Consider the following 25,174-nt stretch of genomic DNA (forward strand, 5'->3'; position numbering starts at 1 on the left):
GGGGCCTTGCAGCTACAGTCAACCTAGAGGCCCTGGTGGGAAGTGAGCATTGTTGCTGGGCCCAGGACAAGACTTCATCAGGTTACACTTGGATGAGGATGGAGTGTCCATGCAGAGCTGATCACTGCTGTAGGCTTCTAGGGCAGACACGAGAGCCTGAGTGGCCCAGAGTGTGCAGAAGTGAGGTGACCCATAAGTGAAGGAGGGAAGGAAGGTGGGGAAAGGCCATACTACAGTTCATGCCCATCTTCTAAGGAGATGCTCGCTATTGTGTGAAGGCACTCATGTCACACTTTGCACTGGATTTAACTGCAGACTGGCCCGGTTGTTGGACATAGGTCCACAGCCTCTCATCTGAAATCCTTGGTGCCGTGTGTGTTTCAGAATTCATTTTTATAATTTTTATTTTTTAGAAAGACAATCCAGGGCATAGCTGGAATTGTGTATAATGTGATACTTCCTAAAAGGATTGGGGACAGCATTCTGCCATCAAAACATTGATTTCCGGAGGGAGATATGAATATTTACACATGGACAGGTAAATAAAGGCCACACATGGCCTAATTGTAGTTCAAATCAGGATTTGTTGAGTTTTGGCATAAAACTTGTCAAAATTATGCTTTTCAGAGTTTTAGGATTTCAGAATTATGGCTAACTGATTATGAAACTATAAAAGAATCAGTGAGACAAAGCTTTAAAATGTTATCTTTGGTCTTAACATTTATAGCCTTGATTAGTTATTTTTTAGGTCTCCTTTGATAATTACTTCAGAATGTACCGCTAGATTCCCTAACACTCTCTGGGCTTTGATTAGATTTCAGGTGGGGAAAATTTTTTCTAATTATTTCCTTGATTATGGTTTCCAGACTGCTAGTGTTCTCAGTGTCCCTTGGTGTCCCTGCTGTTGAGCAATTTTATTGTCTTTGTGGAGGTATTTTTAGTTATGAAAAAAAGCAATTTACTCCACCTATGTTAAGCACACTAGGGGATTACTGAAATGATGCTGGGTTACCTGGGAGACTCCATCAAGCGATGGCAGGTGGGGGAGGCTTCGGAACAAGAATGGCCTCTAGAAAGAGGGCGTGTATTTCTCCCCCTAGGACCCCAAGATCTCTCTTAGCTTCATGCTTCTTGTCTCTTTCTTGTTCATGGCAGAAGAGTGGTTGCTCCATTAGTGCCTCATTTTATAGGATCTCAATTCAAGCCTCATAAAGCAACTTTGACTCTCAATTCCCAGATAAGAAGTCTGATGGTCCAGATTGGTTTTGCTTCCTTTACTAAGCGAGAAAGCTATAACTGCAGGACAGGGGCACAGGGTAACACATAGCCTGTGGGGGATGGAGGCACACATATCAGAGAAAGGGTCACTGTGAGCTAGGCAGATATTCCCAAAACTTCCTAGCATATATTCTAGGTACTGCAGTTTCTAGTAATTCATTCATTTTAATTACATCCTCCAACCATTCATTCACTGATTTGTGCATTTATACAACAAATTGCAGGCACAGTCTAATGTCTGGGGTAGCATGGTGAACCTGAGAAACAGGTCGGTAGTCTCATGGATTTGAGAGGGGCAGGTTGATCTGTATTTATTCTGCACAGGGAGTTGCATTAGGCACAGAAAAACCAAACAGCTAGTTAAGATCTTGTGATTTTCAGAGGTTTTGCAGTCTGATGGGAAGATAAGGTACAAGTACCAAATTATAGAGCCAAATTAGTTAATTTTTCTAATAAAGGTACAGATAAGAGACTATAGGTACTAAAATTAAAGAGATATGAAAAGGGGAGGGGAAAGAGAAGGAAGAAGAAGGGGGAGAGGGGAGGAGGGGAAAGCGAGAGGAAGAGGAGGTCACATCCACTTAAAAAAAGGCAAGGAATACCTCCTGAAAAAGAGTAGAATTTCAAAACTTGAGGATGAGACTAAAGACCATTTCAACCTTAGAGTCAATTTGAACAAATACTAAAAAGTGCATGAACCATGTAGAAATTTCAACACAAAAGAGTGGAGTTAGACAGCGTGACCTGGCTGGGCAGTGGTGCCCCAGGAGGGGATCGGGAGGCAGGATCCTTTGAGGAGGCAGGCAGCTCAGGGCTGACCCTCAGCCTCCACAGAACTGTCCTGCGACTGAGTGAGCTCAGATACTTTCCAAGGCTACGAGATGGAGCTATGAGGGGCCTGTCCCTTTTAGGGTGAGAACTTTACTAACTGAGAGGATCTGTCTTTTCTTCTAACCTGCATGTTACCTAATAAAAATCTTAGACTGGTAATGTGAGAAGTTATAGTACAATAAGAAAACTAGTTCTGTTAATTTAAAAAAAGAGCTCTAACTGTGTTGGGGCATGGGGCAGTATATTTGACCATAAATATGATGGCTGATTCTGGGCTCCCAGTTTTATTCCATTGGTCTATGTGACTATATATGTTCCAGTACATGATGTTTTGATTACTGTGGCTTTGTTTTAAGTTTTGATGTTGGGAAATGTGAGTTGTTCTTCTTTTTAAGATTTTTTTTTGGCAATTCAGCATTCCTTGACCTTCCAAATAAATTTGATGATTGGCTCTTCCATTTCTGCAAAGAAGGTTGTTGGAACTTTGATTGCAATTGGACTGAATCTATAAATTGCATTGGATAGAATTGATATTTTATCAATATTTAGTCTTCCAATTCATAAACATGGAATATCCTTCCATTTATTTATGTTTTCTTTGATTTCTTTCAGCAGTGTCTTGTAGTTTTCTGTGTACAAGTCCTTTACACCCTTGGTTAGATTTATTCCCAGATATGTGTTTTTAGTTAATATTGTAAATTGAATTTTTCTTTTGATAGTCTCTTCAGATTGTTCATTACTAGGATATAGAAAAACTACTGAGTTTTGTGTATTGATTTGTACCTGACACTTTGCTGAATTCATTTATTAGCTCTAGGAGCATTTTTATGGATTTTCTTCCATATTTTATGCCTGTAGGATCATGTCATCTGCAAATAGGCAAAGTTTTACTTCTTAATTTCTGATTTGGATGCCTTTAGTTCTTTTTCTTGCCTAATTGCTATGGCAAGAACTTCTAGTACATTGTTGAATAATGGTGGTGACAGTGAGCATCATTGTCTTGTTTGCGATCTTAGAGGAAAAGCTTTCAGTCATTCACTGTTTTGTTGGATGTTAACTTTGGGTTTCTCATTTATGTCCTTTATCATGTTGAGGATATTTTCTTCTATTCCTGGTTTTCGAAATGTTTTTATCAAGAAGCAGTGCTGGATTTTGTCTAATGCCTTTTCATCATCAGTTGGGGTGATCATGTGTTTTTTCCCCTTCATTTTATCTGTATGGTCTATCATATTGATTTTATGTTGATTTTATGTTTGAACATAAAATTGATTTTATGTTGAACCACCATTGCCTACCTGGAATAAATACCACTTGTACATGATCTATAATTATTTTAATGTGCTTTTGGATTTCATTTGCTAGTATTTTGTTGAGGATTAGGACATCTATATTCATAACAGCTATTGGTCTACAATTTTCTTTTCTCTGGCTTTGGGATGAGGGTGATCATATAATGAATTAGGGAGTTTTCCATCATCTTTAATTTTTGGAAGAGTTTTAGCAGAATTGGCAGTAATTTTTAGAATGTTTTATGAAATTCTTTTGTGAGGCCATGTGGTCCTGGGCTTCTCTTTGTTGGGAGGCTTTTCATTATTGAATCAATTTCTCTATTAGAAATTGGTTGTTGAGATCTTCTATTTCTTCTTGAGTCACCATAAGTAGTTTGTGGGTTTTGGAGAATTTGTTCATTTTATCTAGTTTATCTAATTTATTAGCATACAATTGTTCTTAGTGTTCTCTTATAAGTTTCCATTTTTATTTCAGCAGGGTTGGTAACAATGTCTCCATTTTTATTTTAGATTTTAGTTATAAGATTTAAATCAGATTTTTAAAAGTTATAAAAATGACATTTATACTGTCTTTCATATTTACCTATACAAGTAACTTTGACTGGGTCTCTTTATTTCTTTATCTGGATTTGAGTTACTATGTTATGCCCTTTCATTTCAGCCTGAAAGATCCCCTTAGTATTTGTTGCCTGGCCAGCATATTAGCAATTAATTCTCTTCATTTTGTTTTTCAGAGACTATCTTAATTTCTCTTTCAAATGTAAAGGTTAATTTTGCTAGATATGGAATTATTGGTTGACTCATTTTCTCTATTTCCACACACTGAACATATCTCTCCAGTACCTTCTGGCCTTTATGGTTTCTGTTGAGAAATCATCTAATAATATTATTGAGGATCCTTTTTATGAAATGAGTTGCTTCTATCTTGCTACTTTCAACATTCTTTTACTGTCTTTGTCTTTCAACAGTTGGATTATGATGTGGTAGATATAAGTCTCTTGAATTTTATCCTAATTATCATTGAGCTTCTTGGATGTGGAGAATAATATTTTTCATCAAATTTCAGACATTCTGACCATTATTTTTTCAATGATTCTTTTATACCTTTTCTTCTTTCCTCTCTGGAACACCTATTATGTGTATGTTGGTATACTTGATGATGTCCTACAGATAGCTGATACTCAGTTCATTGTTCTTCATCCTTTTTCTTTCTGTTTGACACACTGGTTGATCTCAATTTATGTATTTTCAAGTTTGCTGATTCTTCTGCCAGCACAAATCTATGGTTGAACCCCTCTAAGGAAATTTTTATTTCAATTATTACAGAATTTCCATTTGTGTATTTTTTATAGCTTCTCTTCTTATTGTGAGACATCATCCTACTTGCCTTTATCTCTTTACACAGAGTTTCCTTTAGTTCTTTGGACATATTTAAAATTGCTGATTCAATTTCTTTGTTCAGTAAGTTCAATGTCTGGGCTTCCTTGGGCACAGTTTTTTATTGGCTACATTTTCCCTCTTTGTGTGGACCATATTTTCTTGTTTATTTGTGCATCTTGTTTTTTGAAAACTGGACATTTAAAAATATATAATATGGTAACTCTGGAAATCAGATAACCCCTCATTTGCTATTGTTGTTGCTTGCTGATGCTGTTGCTTGTTTAAATAGTGACTTTCCTGAACTAATTCTGCAGTCTGAATTCTTGTGTCATATGTGACCACTGAAGTCACTGCCCAATTAACTTAGCAGTCAGCTAATGGTTGGACTGAGACTTCCTTAATACCTTAAACCAATAATTCTTCCTTTTCCAAGAGGCTCTGTGTGCATGTTGGGGCATGCTTTCTATTCTCCAGTAGTCAGTTTAAAACTCTGTCTTTCTTTTCACTTTCTGATTGTGAGCCTCAAGGTCACCCGGAGGTGAGAGATTAGAACCTTTAAAAGTCTTTCCTTTCTATGCACACTGCCCTGCACACTTGTAGCTTCCTAGATTCTCAGTAATATGTTAGAGTTTTCACAATCCCATGTGGATAGCTCATTCCCCAGCTTTTCTTTAAAAATTTTTTTTGTTCAGCTTCTCATAGGCTCCAACTGTTATTGCCTCCTCAGGCAGCTGTGATGTTCAACAATTCCTGATGCTTGTTTTTTTTAACAAACACCCTGGGGGAGAAAATCTGCTCACAATGAGTAAACTCTGATTCAGCTCAAATAAAGACAAGCTGTAGGAGTGGGACATTTCCAGGGAAGCACCTGACAGGTCAGATAATGTCAGTTCTCTGGGGACAGGATTTTTGAGGCTCTCCAAATCAATTTCACCTCCTGCAATGGCTGCTAGGCTGCTGTTTTCACCATGATTGGGGCGCTGTTTGTTTTCAAGTTTACTGCAGAGCTGGGGAGAGGGGTATAGGTATAAGACAAGTTAAAACTATACAACTGCATCTGTTCTCCCCAAAATTCAGTTATTTTTCTTGAATTGTTCTTGCTTCTTTTATTGTTTCAAGTCTTTGGTTAATTTCCAGAATTCTGAAACAGTTGATTTTGACAACTGTGCATTGCTTTTTATGAAGGAGCAGATTTTCTAGAGGTCCTTGTGGTATTCCCAACTGTGCACTCCATGGCTAAATGTTGAAGCGGCCATTTCTGACTCTGCAGTTGTAGATATTTGTTTGTCATTGTCAACAAAGGCTTCATCTTTTCATGAGGAATTTTTGCTCATTAATTAATTGGTGCCTGGAAACATCTGGCTCTTTTTCCTTGGAGGCCTTGAGTGCCAAGTAAAGATTGAGCTTCCAGGTAACTTGGTAAGAAAAAGAATTTCCAGAAGAGAAAGAGATTATGAATGTAATACATGGATTTATAGCTCAATTCCTGGTTTCAGTGGAGCTGAGACACTGGGCTGTGTGGGGCTGGAGATGGGGGATAGAAAGGTTAGAATCCTAGCTGAAGCTGAGTGTGCAACATTTCCTAGTAATTCATGTACAATTTTCAAGAGTGTGGAGTGCCCTCTTGCCCCCTCTGTAACACTACTGGGCTCCATCCTGACAACCCGATCCCTAAGCAGCTATAATATGAAAACTTTTTTTCTCACTAAAAAACTTGTAAGTCTGTTTTCTTAGCTATTTGACAATTCTCACTGTGGTTTACGGTAACAACAATCTTTTTCTTTTGTTATAAATGTTATTTGCTACTAACTCTGGAGCATCTTCCCCCATTTAATTGCGCCACATTTCTTGAACAGCATGAGAATACTGTGAAATATATAAATGAAGAATATTTGTTTCTCTCCTCAATTTGGTTACAAGCATTACCTTGGAAGGGATCCAGTGAAGCATTTCCCAAGGTCAGTCATTGGCACTGATTCTCTAATTATGAGTATTTGTTGTTTGTGAGCTTCCCTTTTTATTAGCTCCCATGTGTTTTAAATAATGCAACCAATAGCCTCCATTAAGCTCACATGAGTCAATGAATTTGGGGTGGAACAAACAATTAAATGAGTGTTCCTTTTCATTTTTCATGGCAAATGGCATGTATTCCATGGCCTGTGCTTAGTGGTAACACTCCTGAAACTTGTCAAAGGCTGGATAATTTTGTCAGAGAACTACAACAGATTTTAAACCATGGATTTTTCTGGAATGTTAATGGTTCATTTAACAAAATTATCTGTGAATTATTATTAACTGTGGAAGAGTAAGGTGCTAGATATGCAGTTCATCACAAGTATGGTTACAATTCTCAGATCTGCTCAAATGGCTATTTGCAGCTTTTCACTTTGGTCATTAACTTTGACATCCTAAATGGTTTCTATATATATTAAAATAGTTTTCAATGTAAATTACTTTTTGTCTTTAGCATTGATAAAAGCTCAGCCCTCATGCTAGCTATAGGACACCATATTTGGAGAACCCAGATACTTACAGGGTTATAAAGAAGAATTGGGGCCAAGAGATTATTTCTTCCAAGGCTCTAGATATTTCTCACTCTGGAGTCATAATAAAAGAATTAGATGCGTCTAAAATTTCACTTGCTTTTCTTAAACAATGCTGTGATTATGTTTCAATTACTTAACGTCAATAACTTAAATAAGAATTTAAGTAAATCTTAGGAGATTATTGTTGTGGCATTCATTTCTGGGGCTTGTAATCATAAAGAAAACAGTTTTCCAAATGTTCAATTTGGAAATTAGGGGTTCCATTGTTAGTGAATCATGCAGCTAGTTATAATGAAAGTCAACTACTGAAAGCATGACTCACCTATTTTATTTTCTTTCAACATTTGCAAACACATCATCTTATTACTTATACCCTGTCCGTTTGGTATTTTCTCAGATGAGATGTATCTTGATAGAACAGCTTATGCTGGTTAAAACTTTAACCCTGACATCTCAGAAGCTTAGCACAACAAAGGATTTTTCTTACTGATACTACATGTCCAGTGCTGGTCAGTGGGGGTCTTTGGTGAACTGAGGCACCACTATATCAACCCATGATTTCCAGGGTCATGTTGGCAAGGGAAGATAGACTGGTTAGAACTAACAGCTTCCCTTCAATACTACAGTAGGAAAAGATGTCCTTTTTGCTTACAGCTCATTGACCATAGCCTCATGGCTTCGTCCAATTCCTTGGAACTGGAAAGCATTCCTAGGACTCTTGAAAGGAGAAAGCTGGGGTGAGGAGTACTGGTAATATACTAGTGCACTGCTCAAATAAACATGTTCTAAAATACTTAACGTAAGGTATTACATGATAGGATAATTTGCCTAGATGTAGGCAGATATTCAAGGAATCAATGAAAATCTCATTCCCTCTGAATTTCAAGACACCTAAGGAGTAGGGGAGAGAAAAATCTCAAAGGTAGAACTTGTTGATTTTTTGTGGGGCTGAATATACTTCTCAGGGCCAGGCTGCTGTTTCCCATTTCCAAGGGCTGTGTTCCTAAGGATCACAGTTCACTGCAGTCATGAAGTGTGTGGGCTACAGCCCTTCTCAAATGGATAGGAGGAAAACCTACACTTACTACATTTTACCTTTTCAGAAAAGACTAGAAATTGTCTGTATTCTAAGAACTGTGTCCCTTATTTAATTCAAATGCTTTAGCTGCTCATTCATTCCTTTCCTTCTTTTAAAGAGTATTTACTGTAGTAATATATATATACAACTCAAATTTTCCTATTTTGATTGCTTTCAAGTGTGCAATTCAATGATATTAATTACAGTCACAATATTGTACTCCTATCACCAACATCTGTTATGCAAACGTTTTCATTGCCTCAAAAAGAAATTTTGTACCCATTAAGTAATAATTTTCCATACTTTTCATCACCTTGCCCTTAGTAGCTTGTCATTTACCATCTATTTCTATAAATTTGCCTATTCTATAAATTACCTATTCTATAAATTACCTATATAGGTATTTCATATAAGTGAGATCATGCAATATTTGCCTTTTTGTACCTGGCTTATTTCACTTGACATGGTGTCTTCAAGGTTTATCCATGTTGTAGCATGTATAAGACTTCATTTCTTTTTGTGGCTGAATAATAGTCCATTGCATGTGTATAGCATATAGTTTTTATTTCTTCATCTGTTGGTATACATTTGGGTTACTTCTACCTTTGGCTATTTTGAAAACTGCTGCCTTGAATATTGGTGTACAAATCCTGTTTGAGTTCCTATTTTCAATTACTTTACGTATATGCTAGGAATTGGGATTCTCAGGTTATATGACAATTTTATTCAAACTTTTCAAGGAACTGCCAAACTGATTTCCACAGTGGCTGCAATATTTTATAATCACACAAACAAGGTATAAAGGTTCAAATTTCTCTGCATCTCACCAACTCAGATAATGGCCTTTCTAGTGAGTGTTTAGTGTTATCATATTGTGGTTTTGATTTGCATTTTCCTGATGACTAATGATGTTAAATATATTTGCGTGTACTTACTGGCCATTTGTACACCTTCTGTGGAGAAGTATTTATTCAAATTCATTGCTCAGTTTTTAATTGGGTTGCTTGTTTTATTTGTTGTTGAGTTGTAGGAGTTCTTTATGTATTATGATATTAAACCCTTATCAGACATATAGTTTCCAATAATTTTCTCCCATTCTATAGTTTTTCTTTTCGTTTTCTTGATAATGTTCTTAGATGCACAAAGTATTTAATTTGATAGTGTAGTTTATCTATTTTTTCTTTTGTTGTGCTTTTGATGTAAATTCTAAGAGACCATTACCTAATCCAAACTTCTGTTGATACTTTCCTCTAAAAATTGCAGTTTTAGCGCTGGTGTTTAAATTGTTGATCCTTTTTGAGTTAATTTTTGGGTAGGGTGTGAGGAAGAAGTCCACTTTCATTCTTTTTGCATTTGGACATCCAATTTTCCCAGCACTATTTGTTGAAAGCACTGTTTTTTCCCCATTGAGTGGGGATTTGACTCCCTTACCAAGAATTAACTGACAAAAAGTCTGTGGATTTGTTCCTGCGTTCTCGATTTTATTGCATTGTTCTATATGTCTGTCCTTGTGCCTCATTGTTTTGATTACTATAACTTTGTGTGAAGTTTTGAGATCAGAAAGTGTGAGTCCTCCAACTTAATTCTTCTTTTTCAAGATGGTTTTGGCTACTTGAAGTTCTTTGTCCTTCCATAAGAATTTGATAATCAGTTTTTCCATTTCTGTGGAGAAGGCTAGCTACATAATAGATATTTATATATATACAAGTGAGGTCACTGGATGTAGAATCAATGTACGGAGACTAATTGTATTTATTTATACCATAAATTAAATTTGACAATGAACTAAAAAATATTACAAGTATATAAAAATGATTGAACATCTGTGAATACATCTACAGAAAGACTCTACTTTGGAAGGTATAAAATGTTATTTGGAGAGAGTGCAAGGGTAGTTCAGTCATAGAATTCTTGCCTACCATGTGGGTGACCCGAGTTCGATTTCCAGTCCATGAGCTTCTCCCAAAAACAAACAAATAAGCAAAACAAACAAGCAAAAACAAACAAAAATTCAACAAAATGGTGCTGCAATGGCGGGATCCTCATATGAAAAAAATAATGAAATGTGACCCGATGTGCTGGTTTGAAAGGAAGTATGCCCCCTAGAAAAGCCATGTTTTAATCAAAATATCATTTCATAAAGGTAGAATAATTCCTATTCAATACTGTATGTTTGAAACTATAATCAGATCATCTCCCTGGATGATGTGATTTAGTCAGGAGTGGTTGTTAAACTGGATTAAGTGATGACATGTCTCCACCCATTTGGGTGGGATTGGTTTATTGGAGTCCTATAAAAGAGGAAATGTTTTGGAGAATAAGAGATTCAGAGAGAGCAGAGGATGCTGCAGCACCACGAAGCAGAGAGTCCATGAGCCAGCAACCTTTGGAGAGGAAGAAGGAAAACGCCTCCCGGGGAGCTTCATGAAACCAGAAGCCAGGAGAGGAAGCTAGCAGATGATGCTGTGTTTGCCATGTGCCCTTCCAGCTGAGAGAGAAGCCCTGACTGTGTTCGTCACGTGCCGTCTCACTTGAGAGAGAGACCCTGAGTGTTGCTGGCCTTCTTGAACCAAGGTATCTTTCCCTGGATGCCTTGGATGGACATTTCTATAGACTTGTTTAATTGAGACATTTTCTTGGCCTTAGAACTGTAAACTAGCAACTCATTAAATTCCCCCTTTTAAAAAGCCATTCCGTTTCTGGTATATTGCATTCTAGCAGCTAGCAAACTAGAACACCCGACCATACAGCATACAGGAAAAAAACCAAACATTATTTGAAGAAATTACAGAAAGCTTAAATAAATGAGAATGAATTAGAAGACCCAACTCTTTTGAGTTATAATTTATTCCCCAAGTGATCTGTGCATTCAAAGCATTCCTAATCAATATTCCAGTAGGTTTTTGTTGAATGTGTATAAGCTGATCCTAAAATTTATGTGGAGATTCAAGAGTCAAATGTAAAATTCATATGGAGATGCAAAGAGTCAGGTGGATCCTGAAGAAGATGAAGATAAAGAGCCTTACTCTACTGGATATCAAGGATTATTATCAGCCTAGTATGGAGTATTGGTATATGGATAGACAGGCAAATCAAACAAACAAAATAAAGAGTTCCAGTCATAGATGGGAATTAACTTTAAATAAAATTTATGATTTATATATTTTTATGGGTTATACGAATCATGATCCCTACTGCACACTATATACAAAATCAGTTCCTAAACATGAAAAGTAAAAGAATAAAGCTTCTCAAAGATTACATTGCAGAACATCACCATGACCTTGACAAACTTCTTCAGTAAATCAGAAGTGCCAATGATAATTGATAAATTTGACTACCTTAAATTAAGAACTTATGTTTCTCAAAGTATACTATTAAATAAGAGAAAAATGAGCCATAGAGTGAAAAAAAATATTTGCAAAACAAATCTTTTGTTGTGTTTGGACATAATCTAAAATATAAAAATAACTCCTACAAATACATAAGGGTAAGGCAAAACACCAGTAGAAAAAAGGAATCCTGTCTAGATACTTTAAAAAAGATGGTATTGAAATGACTAAATGGCCAGTAAACACATGATGAGGTGCTCAACCTCACGTGATCAATGAAATGCAAATTTTAAACAACAATGAGACACCACTGTATACTCTCCTGAAAGGTTAAAATTTTAATTAAAAAATTCCAAGTTTTGGAGGGAATGTTTAACTACAAGAACACTCATATATTGCTGATAAGATTGTAAATTGATAAATCAAAATTTAAAAACTCATTCAACAACATTTAGTAAAATTTAGCACACGCATATCCACTGTTCAGAAACTTTGTTATTAATTTGACAGAGTTGTTTACATATGCACACCAAAAGACATATCCGCAAAGACAGTTAGGAGCATTATCAGCTGCCATTGTCCCCAAATGGAAACAACTCAAATCTCTGTCAATCCTAAAATAGATAAATATGTTGTTATACAATCATACAGTATAGTACTATAAGCAATAAAATGTATTACAGCTACTGTAACATAACAAAGTCTAACAAACATGATGCTAAGCTAAAGAAGTCTGACAGAGAAGAGTGCAAACTATATGATTCTATTTATAAAGAGTTTAGAAATAGGCAAATCTAATCTATGGTGTTAGATAATCAAGGGAAGTCAGGAAAAGTGGAGGGAATGGAAGGACAGTCTAATTGGGCTTTTGGAAAGCTGATAATATTCTATTTCTTGCCCTGGGAAGAATTTACATGGGTGTGTTGCCTTTGTGATTAAGTTATATGATTTCTCTATAATCAATGTACTTTTCGGTCTTTATATTCGATTTCAATTAAAATGCTTGTAAAGTAATACAATGAATGCATCAGTGGTATCCATCAGTGTCCTGCCCAGAAAAAGATGGCATACACCAAAAAGGTGATTCATATAGAAAAGGGCCCTTGTCAAGGTATAGACAGGGTGGTGGGACTCTGCAAAAGATAGGGCATGTCCCAGAGCTAGACCAGGTGGAAGGGAAAGCGAGAGTGGGGAGATTCCTGGGAGACGGAAAAATGAAGGGTTGTGTAGGAAGGGTTCCAAAGTAATGACTGCCTCAATCCCACTTTCATCTCCACTCAGATTTCCTCTTTTCCCTTTGGCAGAACCCATTGAAATCTTTGAGCACAAGCCTTTGATGTGGTTGATACAAGTTGGCCTGCAGGGCAGAGAACAGGTAGGGGTGGAGGGGAGTGGATAGGGTGGGGTAGCTCAGAAGGGTCTAGTGTACCTCCATTTGCCTGACAATATTTTGTAGACAAATTTATTTTAAGCAAAATGCTTAGAAATGAATCGCTTATGTTTCATTCGCCTTTATTCTTCCCACCCTCAACTCTTTAAACTACTGCTTACTTAATCTAATAATGACATTTCTAAGCCTAATTGAAAATGACAGTCATTTCCAGGTCTCAAAAAGAAGCCATTTAGCTTTACTCCAAGATTTGCTATCACAGTCCCATCTAGGACCCTGGACAGCTCACAGCTACTTCGCAGGATTTAGTGATGGAGCAGGCAGGCTCTGCAGCCCCCATTTCCTGGGTTCTCTGTCTAGCTCCAACCTTTACTTGCTGTATGGTCGTGGGCTCCTTCTCTGTTCCTCAGTATCCCTCCATGAGATAATCAGGGGCATTTTATCAATTAACATACACAACGGGTGACTCAACTGAAAGATTTAGGCTGACTGTTAAGCAGCCCGGGAAAACTCAATGATAAAAAATATTCGTGCTTTTTCTGGATTTTAAAGGTCAATGAGAAAAATTAGACATTTCCTCATCAGAGACAACCTGGAAGACTATATAATAACCGCAGAATTAGTTAGATGCTTCTTCCTTTTGGTCCTGTGACAATTGCCCTATGCAGGATGCTATAACAGAACTTAACCACTTGCGTTTTAAACCAGCATCTCTCTTGCCACCTCATCTTATTCACCCACCTCACTGTAGACTCCTTAAGGGGGGTGGGGTTGGGCCTCATTCCTTCTCTTCTTTGCATGTCTTTCACATGGTAGGCTCAGCAATTTGGCTAAATGATCTATCTTCAAGGATATATTGAAAGACAACCCACAGATAACAACATTGTTTCTGTACAACCAAAAGTCCTTAATTATCTGAAATAAATTTCATTGACCTTTTGAGGGTGATTGATGAGCAATACCCATGAGATACTTCACCTAAAGGAATTGGATGAGATGGTTTGTTATATATATGGTATGTACAGCCTGTCTGTGGGCTTCCCTGGTTTGAAGGATGATTATGAGTTAGGGAGCTGTTCAGATATTCTCTGGAGTTGCATCCTGCCTGTGAGGCTTAAAATGTTGGTTAGTTCATCTTAACTATGGGTAGTGAGTTTATCAGGAAAATATTGGTTCTGGTCAAAGGCAGCTGTGAAATAACCAGGAGAAGGAAAAAGTACAATATGTCCTTTATAAAAGATTACAAGGTACAAGCTCTCAGGTAGAACAAAATCAAGTCATATTTCTGAGTAGATGAATCAAACGACATTTGTGAGACTGGTTTCATGAGTGGAATTGCCAGGTTTATTGGTAGGTAGTGAAACATTCAATCTAAAGACTGAGCACATGATACAAAGCCAACTTGGTGAAATGGAAAGAAAATCTCCCAGACTGAATACTGAATCCTGGTTTTGCCCCAGAAAGCTGTGCAACCTGTAGAAAACTGGTTACACTTTCTGAGTATGCTTCCACAGGTGGGTATCTGGTGAGCTGGGGGCAAGAAGGCTGCTTGGTGGATAATGGTGGTGTCTGGGTATTCTCTCAGTTTCAGTGGATAGTTTTCATTTTTTTTTGAATCGTGCTGCCCAGAGATTTAGAAATGGAGAAAAGGAGGGCCCATTTGGCTCTTTGTTCTGCATTCAACTTGGCTCTGTTGGAGACATGAGCAGGAAAGAACAGAGCCAACCATCACACATTTCCCTGAAAGGTAGGGCAAAGCTGTTGGAGAGAGATCAATATCCATTCATGGAGAGAGTTTGATAAAAGCTCCATGAGATAAAGACAGCTCAGGTAAATCACACTTTTTATCCTTATCCATTTCCATTCCACACAACTTTTAGTTTTTAGCTGAAGAGTTTCAGTGACAAATGGTTAGAACTTGTATTGGAGTGAGAAGCTGGAAATTGTGATGTTCCCCATCTGTGATCTGTTCTCCCAGCACAGTGAAAGATAACTCATCCTTTTCTGATGCCATTGAGGACCTGGAGCTGAGTGAGAACAGAATGGAGAGTTGCTAATCATGGCCTAGGGGCTCCACTGGAGATTCTACCTCAATTCAAGGACTAGGCATGGCAAGGCAGATATGTACTGGACAGGTGGTTTGATTAGTGTCGCTGGCTGTGAAGATTGAGGGGTTAATATTGAGAGAAGAATGAAGCTTTTAGAGGCTTCATTCAATTGTAGATTATTGCAGGGAATTCTTCTGAGAAGACAAAGCTTTGTGAATACAGAACTGATTTTTAAATCGCATCAATAAGTGCTATGACTGGAGTTATGGCTGGAAGAAGATGCAGGCTTCAAGAAATGAAAAGAGAAAATAGAGCAGTGCTAGAGAAGCTTCGTATTTCCTGTCTGGACTGAGATTTCTGTTAAGATTCCACAAAATATTTTTTTCCAACTCTTAGAGAGAGGTTCTAGTTGCCATATAGCAGAGCAGAAAATGGGATATCATTTCTAGTTATTAAAAAAAAAAACATTACCCATGAGAAGTGAAATTTGTGCATTTTTTCTTATTAAGACTTTAAAGAAAAGATATAATACTCTATATTTAGGGGGCTCAATCAAGGAATTAACCATTGTGTGTTATGGATCAAATAAGCAAGCTCTGCTTGTCTTCATTACTGTGGTAGGTGCTCTGGGGAATTCAAATAACTTAAGTAATAGAATTCAGTCAGGTTGGCAGCATTAATATCCTTTGCTTAGAAAGCTTCAGTGACATCTCCCTGCCTGCAGAATGTGTTCCAAACACATTTGCATGCTGTGCAGGCCTTATGCTCTGCCTCTCATACTTTTGTATCCATTCCCCTTTTGTATCATAAGCTTTGAGACTGGTACGGAGCAGGCATCCAAAAGTGGCATACAGAGCAATTCAGATTAAGGGTACTCTCGGTAGGACCACATGAACTGGAATCTTCTTTGAAGTGCTGAGCAGATGGCTTACAGGGGAAGAGAACTGGGTGACTTTAGAAAACAGAAATAAGAAGGGGTAATAGAAGGCATGGAGTAGTTTGGATACATGTTCAAATTCTATAGGGCATATGCATTAACTGTCATGATTTTCCAGAGAATTATCTATATTTAAGCCCTCTATGTAGAGTAAGTATAATAGCAAGAATTTGAAGCAACAGCAAATGTAATTTTTAATGTTCTTTTCAAATATAAGATAGAAAATTGTTGTTTTACTTTGTAAGCTGACAGAATGTGATATACCAGAAATGGAATGGCTTTTAAAAAGGGGAAATTATTAAGTCATAAGTTTACCATTCTAAGACCATGAAAATGTCCAAATTAAGGTAAGCCTATAGAAATGTCCAAATTAAGGCATCCAGGGAAAGATGCCTTGGTTCAAGAAGGCCGCTTATGTTTAGGATTTTTCTCTCAGCTGGAAAGGTACATGGCAACCTCAGCTAGCTTTCTCTCCAAGCTTCTTCAATGGCTTCCCCTGGAGCATTTTCTTTCTTCATTGCCAGTGGCCTATGGCTGTGTGGGTTTTGTTGGCGCTGGTACCTCTAAAGAATTTTCCAGAATGTTTCCCTCTTAAAAGGCTCCAGTAAGCAACCCCACCTTGAATGGGTGGAGACACATCTCCACGGAAACCATCTAATCAACTGTTACCACCCACAAGTGTGTGGGTCACATCTCCATGGAAACAATCAAAAAGCTCCTACCCAACAATATTGAATGAGGATTAAAGGACATGATTTTTTCTGGGGTACATAATAGCTTCAAACTGGCACAATTGTCAAGGATTGTGATTGGCAGGATATTTCATTGACTTAAGTAATTCATATTCAGAAGTCTTTTTTTCCCTCAAATATGTAAATAATTGAGGGTTCAGTGTTTTTTTCTAAGACTGGAAAATTTTTACTTCTTCTACCTGTTTTAACTGGGTTGGACTACTTTGGTAAGGGAGAACCCTTCCATCTTTTGGGAAGAGAGTGGTAGCTTCTAACTCTTGGTGGTGGGAGAGGGCAAGCTCTGTAATGGCTATACTGAAATTCACACATATACACATCTACCAAATACATGTTTTGTTATAAGCAGGTACAAGTCAATTTGTGCACCTTGCTGGGGTTAAATTGATGATACCTCAGTTCATTTTAGTTTTCCAAGCACACCTTACAAGAAAGGTTCACTACAGACAGACAAACATATTGCAATTTACCTTAGAGGTGAAGTGTGAGCCCTTTCCCCAGTGAAGAGAAGCACTCTAGCATCACAAAGACCCTAAAGTTTCTTTGTACCACTTTGTAATCCCTCCCTCCTTTTTGTCCCAGCACCCATGATCCTCTGGCAACCTTTAGTCTGTTTCCTACAACTATAGGTCAGAGGTTAGCTAACCTTTTCTGTAAAAAGCCAGATAATAAATATTCTAGGCTTTGAGGGCCACACATTCCTTTGTTCAAAATGTTTTTATTATGAAATATAATGTATTTACAAAGAAAAGAAAGAAAAAGGGATAATTTTCAAAGTATACTTCAATAAGTAGTTACAGAATAGATGTCAGAGTTTGTTATGTATTACTGTTCCACTATTTCAGATTTTTCCTTCTAGCTGCTCCAAAACACTGGAGGCTGGAAGAAATATCTGTATAGTGATTCAGCAGTGATGCTCATTCATTAAATCCTGTTTCCTCTTATAATGCCTCCTTCTCCCTTGATCCTTCTCTCAACCTGTAGGGACCTTTAGGCAATGCCCATTCAGAATTTTCCATATTGAGAAGGGGTGTTGACAATAAAGGAGAGGGGAATGTAATTAGTTGATAGTCTCAGAGAGGCTGGTCTCTCTGAATTTCAAGATTTATCTGGTTTAGGAAACCACTGGAAATTATAGGTTCCAAGAAAGCAAATTTAGCACATGAAACTTTTACAGAGTCCCAGTTTGAGCCCCAGGTGTTCTTAAGAGTTAACAGGAGTGGGGGTGCACGGGTAGTTCAGAGATTAGAATGCCTGTCTTCCATGCAGAAGACACAAGTTTGATTCCTGGACCATGCACCCCCCACCCTCAAAATGAGTTAACAGGAGTAATGTTGATTGGGGTTTAGCAAACCATGGTAATTCGCAATATCTAACTGAAGCTTGCATAAGGGTAGCCTCCAGAATAGCCTCTTGACTCTATTTGATCTTTCTTTGCCACTGATGCCTTATTTTATTACATTTCTTTTCCCCCTTTTGGTCAGGGAGGTATTGTTGATCCTATGGTGCCATGGTTAGACTCACCTTTGGGAGCCATGATTCACGTTGTCAGGGAGACTTTTACTTGGAACATATACTCTTTTTTTTGTGAGTATGCAGCTCTGCTGTTTTAGCACTAAAGCATTCATAGAAAGCTACTGAATGGCTGTAGCTGTGGTCTATAAAAATTTATTTACAAAAACAGACAGTAGACTGGATTAACCAGCAGACTATAGTTTATCAAACCCTGTCTTATATTAGTTTACATTTTATAGATGTTTCTATAAATAAAATCATATACTATGTATTTTTTTGTGTCTAGCTTCTTTCATTCAGCATAATTATTATAAGATTTATCCATGTATTAATGTACATTGATGGTTCATTCCATTGTATGACTATGCCTCCATTCACCGGTTGATGGATTTTTTGATTGTTCCCAGTTTTTGGCTACTAAATAAAGCTACAATGAACATGCTTGATTCTTTGTATAATTCCTTTTGGATAAATATCTAGGAGTTGAATGTTTAGATGATATGGCAGGCCAATAGATAATGTTTTTAAAAAACTGACAAAATGTTTTCCAACATTGTTGCACTGTTGTATAATCTATCAGTCCCTTCATCTCCTAGTCATTCCTAGTATATAGAAATACCATTGATTTTTGTTTATTTACCTCACATCCTGTAAGGTATTTACTAAATTTCACTTGTAAGCTCTAGCACCATTTTTAAAGATTTTGTCTGATTTTCAACATCATGTTGTCTGTGAATAAAGAGAATTTTATTCCTTGCTTTCCAAGTTGGATGCCATTTTTTTCTTTTTCTTACCTTGTTGCATTGGCTGCAACCCCAAGAAAAGTGTTGAATGGAAATGGTGAAAACAGACATCCTTGCCTCGTTTATGATTCTGGGAGGCAAGCATGCCATCTTTCATCATTCAGTATGATGTTAGTTAAAATTTTTCATGGATGGCTTTCATCAGAGTGAGTAACTTTCCTTCTGTTCCTAGTTTTCTGAGAATTTTTACCAGTAAAGGTTGTTGGATTTAGTCAAATGCTACTTCTGCATCTTTTGAGATGATCATATTTTCTAGCATATTAATATAATTAATTACATAGAATTTATTTTCAAATGTTAAATCAACTGTAGAATCTTAGGATAAATAGTACTTGGTCATGATGTATGTCCTTTCTGTACAGTGTTGGATTCATTTTGCTAACTTTTTGTTAAAAATTTTTACAACTATGTTAATACGTTGTTCTAGTTTGCTAGCTGCTGGAATGCAATGTACCAGAATAGGAATGGCTTTTTAAAAGGGGAATTTAATAAGTTGCTGGTTTATAGTTCTAAGGCCAAGAAAATGTCCCAATTACAACAAGTCTGTAGAAATGTCTAATCAAAAGCATCCAGGTAAAGATACTTTGGTTCAAGAAGGCTGATGAAGTTCAGGGTTTCTGTCTCTAATGAGAAGGCACATGGTGAACACAGTCAGCGTTTCTCTCTCATCTGGAAAGGCACATGGTAACACAGTCAGGGTTCCTCTCTCATCTGGAAGGGTACATGGCGAACACAGCATCATCTGCTAGCTTCTTCTCCTGGCTTCCTGCTTCATGAAGCTCCCCGGGAGGCATTTTCCTTCTTCATCGCTGGCTGGTGAACTCTGCTTCTCGTGGCTATGTCATTCTGCTCTGCTCTCTCTGAATCTCACTCATTCTCCAAAATATTTCCTCTTTTATAGGACTTCAGAAACTAATCAAGACCCACCCAAATGGGTGGAGACATGCCTCTACGTAATCCAGTTTAACCAGCACTCTTGATTAAATCACATCTCCAGGGAGATGATCTAATTACAGTTTTAAACATACAATACTAGAAGAAATGGCTGCCTTTACAAAATGGGATTAGGATTAGAACATGGTTTTTCTGGGGTACATACATCCTTTCAAACCAGCATATAAGGTATATCGGTCTGTAGTTTTCTTTACTTGTAATATCTTTCTTACAAGGCTAATGATGGCCTCAGAATGAGGCCTACTATTCCATTTTTTGACAGAGTTTGTGTAGAGGTTATATTATTTCTTAAGTGTTGGATAGAATTCTGTAGTGAAGCTATCTGTCCCTAGAGTTTTCTTTGTTGGAAGGTTTTTAATTGTAAATTCATTTCTTTTAATGGATGTAATGCTATTCAGTATCTATTTCTTCTTCAGTGAAGTTTGGTAGTTTTTTCATGTAGTTTGTTAAATTTATTGGCATATAGTACTTAATAAATTTCTTTATTAACCTTTTGTCATAGGCAGAATAATGTCCCCTTACAAATATATACACACTGTAATCTTTAGTGTTAATGCCTGTGTGTGTTATATTGTTCCATGGCAAAAGAGACTTTGCAGATGGAGTTAAGGTTACAAACTTTAATATAGGGATATTTTTCTGTATTATCCAGGTGAGCTCAAGGTATTCACATGGACCTTTAAAATTGGAAATGGGAGGTAGAAGAATCAATCAAAGATATTGATAGAAGAAGAGATAGGAGAGATTTGAAGTGTGAGAGGAACTTGACCCACTGCTGCTGGCTTTGAAGATGGAGGAAGGGGGTCATGAGCTAAGGAAACTGGGACCCCTAGAAGCTGAGAATACCACCTGGGAAATGGCCAAAAGAAAATGGGAATTTCAGTTCTGCCTTTGCAAGGAACTGAATTCTGACAACCACCTGAATGAGCAAGGAAACAGATTCTCTCCAAGAACCTACAGAAAGAAATGCCATCCTGCTAGTACCTTGACTTTAGTTTTATGAGTCAGCAAGCAGAGTCTCAGCTGAGCTCATCATACTTCTGACTTATGAAAACTGTGCATAATAAGTGGGTATTCTTAAACCACTAAGTTTGTGGTAATTTGTTATGGCAGTGAATATTAGTACAGTGTTTATGTTTGCAGAATCTATAGTCGTGCCACTGATCTTATGCTTGATATCAGTAGTTTTTGTCTCTTCATTTTTTGTCCTGATCAGAATGGCTAAAGGTTTATGAATTTTCAGATCTTCTCAAAGAGCCAGATTTGGTATCACTGACATTGTCTAGTATTTTTCTGTTTCGTTGATTGTTGCACTAATCTTTATTATTTTTTTCTTATGTTTATTTTGGTTTTCATTTATTCTACCAAATGAAAAAAAAGAACAGATTTGAATAGACGCTTCATTAAAGAAGATGTATAAGTGGCAAATAAATGCATGGAAAAATGCTCAACATCCTTTGTTATTATGGAAAGGCAATTTGAAACTACAAAGTAAACCACTGCAATCTGTTATAATGTCTAAAATGAAAAAGACTAAGCAAATATTAGTGAGGATGTGGAGGAATTGGAACTTTTATACCTGAATAATGGGATTGCAAAATCATAAAACCATTATGAAAAATAGTTTTTCAATTTCTTAATATATAAGCATTCTGTATGACAAAACATTAATTTATATAATCCAACCATTCCATTCCTGAGTATTTACCCAGTGAAAATTAAAGTATATATCCCTACAAAGAACTGTTATACACATGCTCATTCCATGTTTATTTGTAATAGTCAAAACTGGAAGCAGTCCAAATGTTCAACAGGTGAATGGATGTGGACACTGTATGCACAGCCATACAGTGGAATATTACTCAGCAGTAAAAAGGATGAACTAGTGATACACACGCCACACACAGATGAATTTGAAAATAATTAGGCTAAATGGAAGAATTTATAAATACAGTATATATATATATACTGTATAATACATATATAAAAACACAGTATAGAAAAGTTGAGAATGTGTAAACTAATCTTAGTGAAAGAAAACAGATGTATGGTTTCCTGGGGATGGTAGGATGACAGAAGTCAGAGGGAAGTAAGAGAACATGGACCTGTGTAAACTTTTGGGGTCGATGGGTATTTGCATTATATTGATTGCAATAATGGTTTCATGGGCGTACTCATGTCAAAATTTTAATTATATGTTTTAAATATGCAAATTTACTACATATCAGTTATCCTTCAAAAAAGAAAAAAATGCAGTCAGAAGATAAAATTTAGTTGTGTGGTATATTAAGTGTTAAACTACATTTAGATACTATTTACTTATTTTTTTCAGGATGGATTGCTATTCTGGGTGCCATCTGGTTGTTAATTTTAGCTGACATTCATGATTTTGAGATAATTCTACACAGAGTGGAATGGGCAACCCTTCTATTCTTTGCAGCACTCTTTGTTCTGATGCAGGTAAGACTTCAAAATTTTTGCAATATGATTTTTTTACCTGAGTTCTGTATTTCAGGTTATATTTAACGAATGAAGAAAGCCTAAGTATATAAGTCTTTCCACATAATCACTAAATGGAAAATGATGGAGGCTGTAATTAGACTATTTTAAATTAAACCATCTTTTATATCAGTCACCACTATTTCTACAAAATTGTGCACTTGGTTATTGTTGCTTTTTTCTGAATTTATCTTTGCGGTTTGAAAAAAACTTGTTCTAATTTCATTTGCTATAAGGTAAATTTGTTCTAAGTTACATTTGGAGCAATAGGACTTGTTACATGATGTTTGCAGAGTAATAGTACCTTGATAATTTATTTCATTTTATGTAATATTTGAGTAAATATTTATATGTTATCATGGAGAAGACTACAATAGAAATGAGTGAATTGTGTGGATTGTTTCCAATACAATTGTTGTTACAAATTTACAATAGTTTTAAATGTTGAGATTTCATTTACTAACTTATCTTCCTCAGTTACAAAGCATTACTAACACGTTAGAAAATTTTTTTAGGAAAATTAAAATCCCTGAAGGTTCCTCCTATGCACACCAGATGCCCACATTCATTACCTTCATGTTATGATGACAAATGCATTTCGTTTCCATTCTTCTCTTGAGTGAAACCTTGATGCTCTTGTTTTGAAGACAGTTCCCTTGAACTTTTGAAATCTAGGTTTTATCTATAATGTAATGAGTAGATGTAATTGAGTGACTCAGGTGGGCTTTCTGATTTGTCAGAAATTTGGGGTTGAATTACGTATTAGATATCCCTGGTTCCTTATTCAAAAACCATCATCTTTTCCTTTCTCACTGTTCTTTCTAAATGTACACATAGAATATAGAGGGAAGAATTCTGGTTACTGTTTCCATAATTTACCTTTGAAAGTCTGTGTCTGAATTACATATTTATTTCAGGGTAAATGATCTCATCTGAGTTTTTGCATATATTCTTCAGTTTTGTGTTGATGGAGTTGCCTGATTTGAGTTCCTAGTTCCTTGGCCATGCCACAGGAAAGAATTCAAGGGCACAGTCCCGATAGAGCAAGAGGGTAGAAAATGTAGAACATGTGAAAAGACGTGTGGGCACTCTAGCAAGAAGCCAGAGGCAAGACTCTAGCGGTCCTGGCACTGTGGGGCAATCTGCTTTTATAGATTTTTGTTCCTTTTATAATTTTATTAACTATTTTACTACTTTCCCCTTCTCCAAACTTTGCGGATGTTTGATCACAGATGACTCACTCAGGCAACATTGGTCGGCCCCAGGTGCTGTTTATTGCTTAGCTTTACTAGCTCCCCCTTCTCCCTCCTTGTTCAGGGCTCTTTTTCCTACCCTCCCTTCTTTCCAGGGTGGTGTCTGTTGGTAGATAGTGCATTCGGGTGGTGTTTTGCATGGGTGGGTAGCCCCAGGCAGGTTGTCTGTATAGGACAGTTCCTCCTGACCTTGATCAGCCGTCATTGCTTAAAGGCTTCCTCACAGTGTTTTCTGTTCCCTCAGGTTCCTGTTCTAGCCTGCCTCAGTGGTAAACACTGAACTTTTTTTTTTTTTTTTGGCATGAGCAGGCACTGGGAATCGAATCTGGGTCTCCGGCACTGTAGGCGAGAATTATGCCACTGAGTCACCTTCGTACCTCCCAACATTGGAATTTTTAAAAACTTTATTGAAGTATAATTTACATATCCTAAAATCACCCATTTTAAGTGTACAATTCAATTATTTTTAGTAAATTTAAACATTTCCATAGTCCCTCAAAGATCCCTCATACCCATTCACAGTCAATTCTAGCTCCCACTCTTCTGAAGTATATGACAGCTTATTCCTCTGCTCAGGTTTATTTTTAATTTTGTTTATAATTTTAAACCTGGCTTTCTAAGGACAGTGGGAGAAATTTATCTTCAGCCAGGGATGTGTGTATATCCAGATTTCACTGATCTCTTCTGATTACACACATAGTCTTGTGCATGAGTGCAGCCTTCTGGGCCATCAAGGGTAGGTGGAAGCTTATCAGAGTTCATTATGGTTGTCTCTTGGCAGCATCTCTGCTCCTCATTGACTTTCTAGGTAGTTTTCTGGCCTATTGCTTGCTCCCACCATAATCGTACCTCAGCTAGTTGTAGGGTTGGCTTTTCCCATTTGAATGTACCAAGATCACTTCTGTTTCCGAATAGTGCCCAGAGGTGTGGGAATTTTCCCCTTCACCCAAATCAATTTATTCCCTCCAGCAACAAAACTGATCGTCATTCTGATTTGCCCTGTACTTACAGGCCTATGGGTGGGAACTGGGAGCAGACCAAGACTAAACACCAGTCTTCCTTACACGAGGTGCAGTAGTTTTTTTTTATTTTTAAATTTTTCTTGAAGGAATTCTTTTCAATTTGCTGTAGACATCTGGTCAGTTTCCAGAGTTCTGAAATGATTGTTTTTGACCATTTTGCCCAATTTCATCATCACTATTTGGAGAAAAGGTTTATTATGTTTCTTAAATGTGCTTTTCAGAAAATCATATTTTAAAATGATAATTTTTCAAAATTGAAATGTAAGTCAT

The 25,174-nt window shown here is 36.9% G+C and overlaps 1 protein-coding gene across 1 annotated transcript in view; it reads left to right on the forward strand.

Moving 5' to 3' along the window:
- Nucleotides 1-25,174, forward strand: part of OCA2 (OCA2 melanosomal transmembrane protein) — a 366,025-nt gene that overhangs the window by 164,926 nt on the left and 175,925 nt on the right. Inside the window, exon 18 of the mRNA XM_077122323.1 lies at nucleotides 22,463-22,590. Coding sequence (XP_076978438.1) covers nucleotides 22,463-22,590 — 128 coding nt within the window. The remainder of the gene's footprint in view (nucleotides 1-22,462; nucleotides 22,591-25,174) is intronic.

The sequence above is a fragment of the Tamandua tetradactyla genome, chromosome 12 (assembly GCF_023851605.1).
Source record: "Tamandua tetradactyla isolate mTamTet1 chromosome 12, mTamTet1.pri, whole genome shotgun sequence".
Classification (NCBI taxonomy): Eukaryota; Metazoa; Chordata; class Mammalia; order Pilosa; family Myrmecophagidae; genus Tamandua; species Tamandua tetradactyla.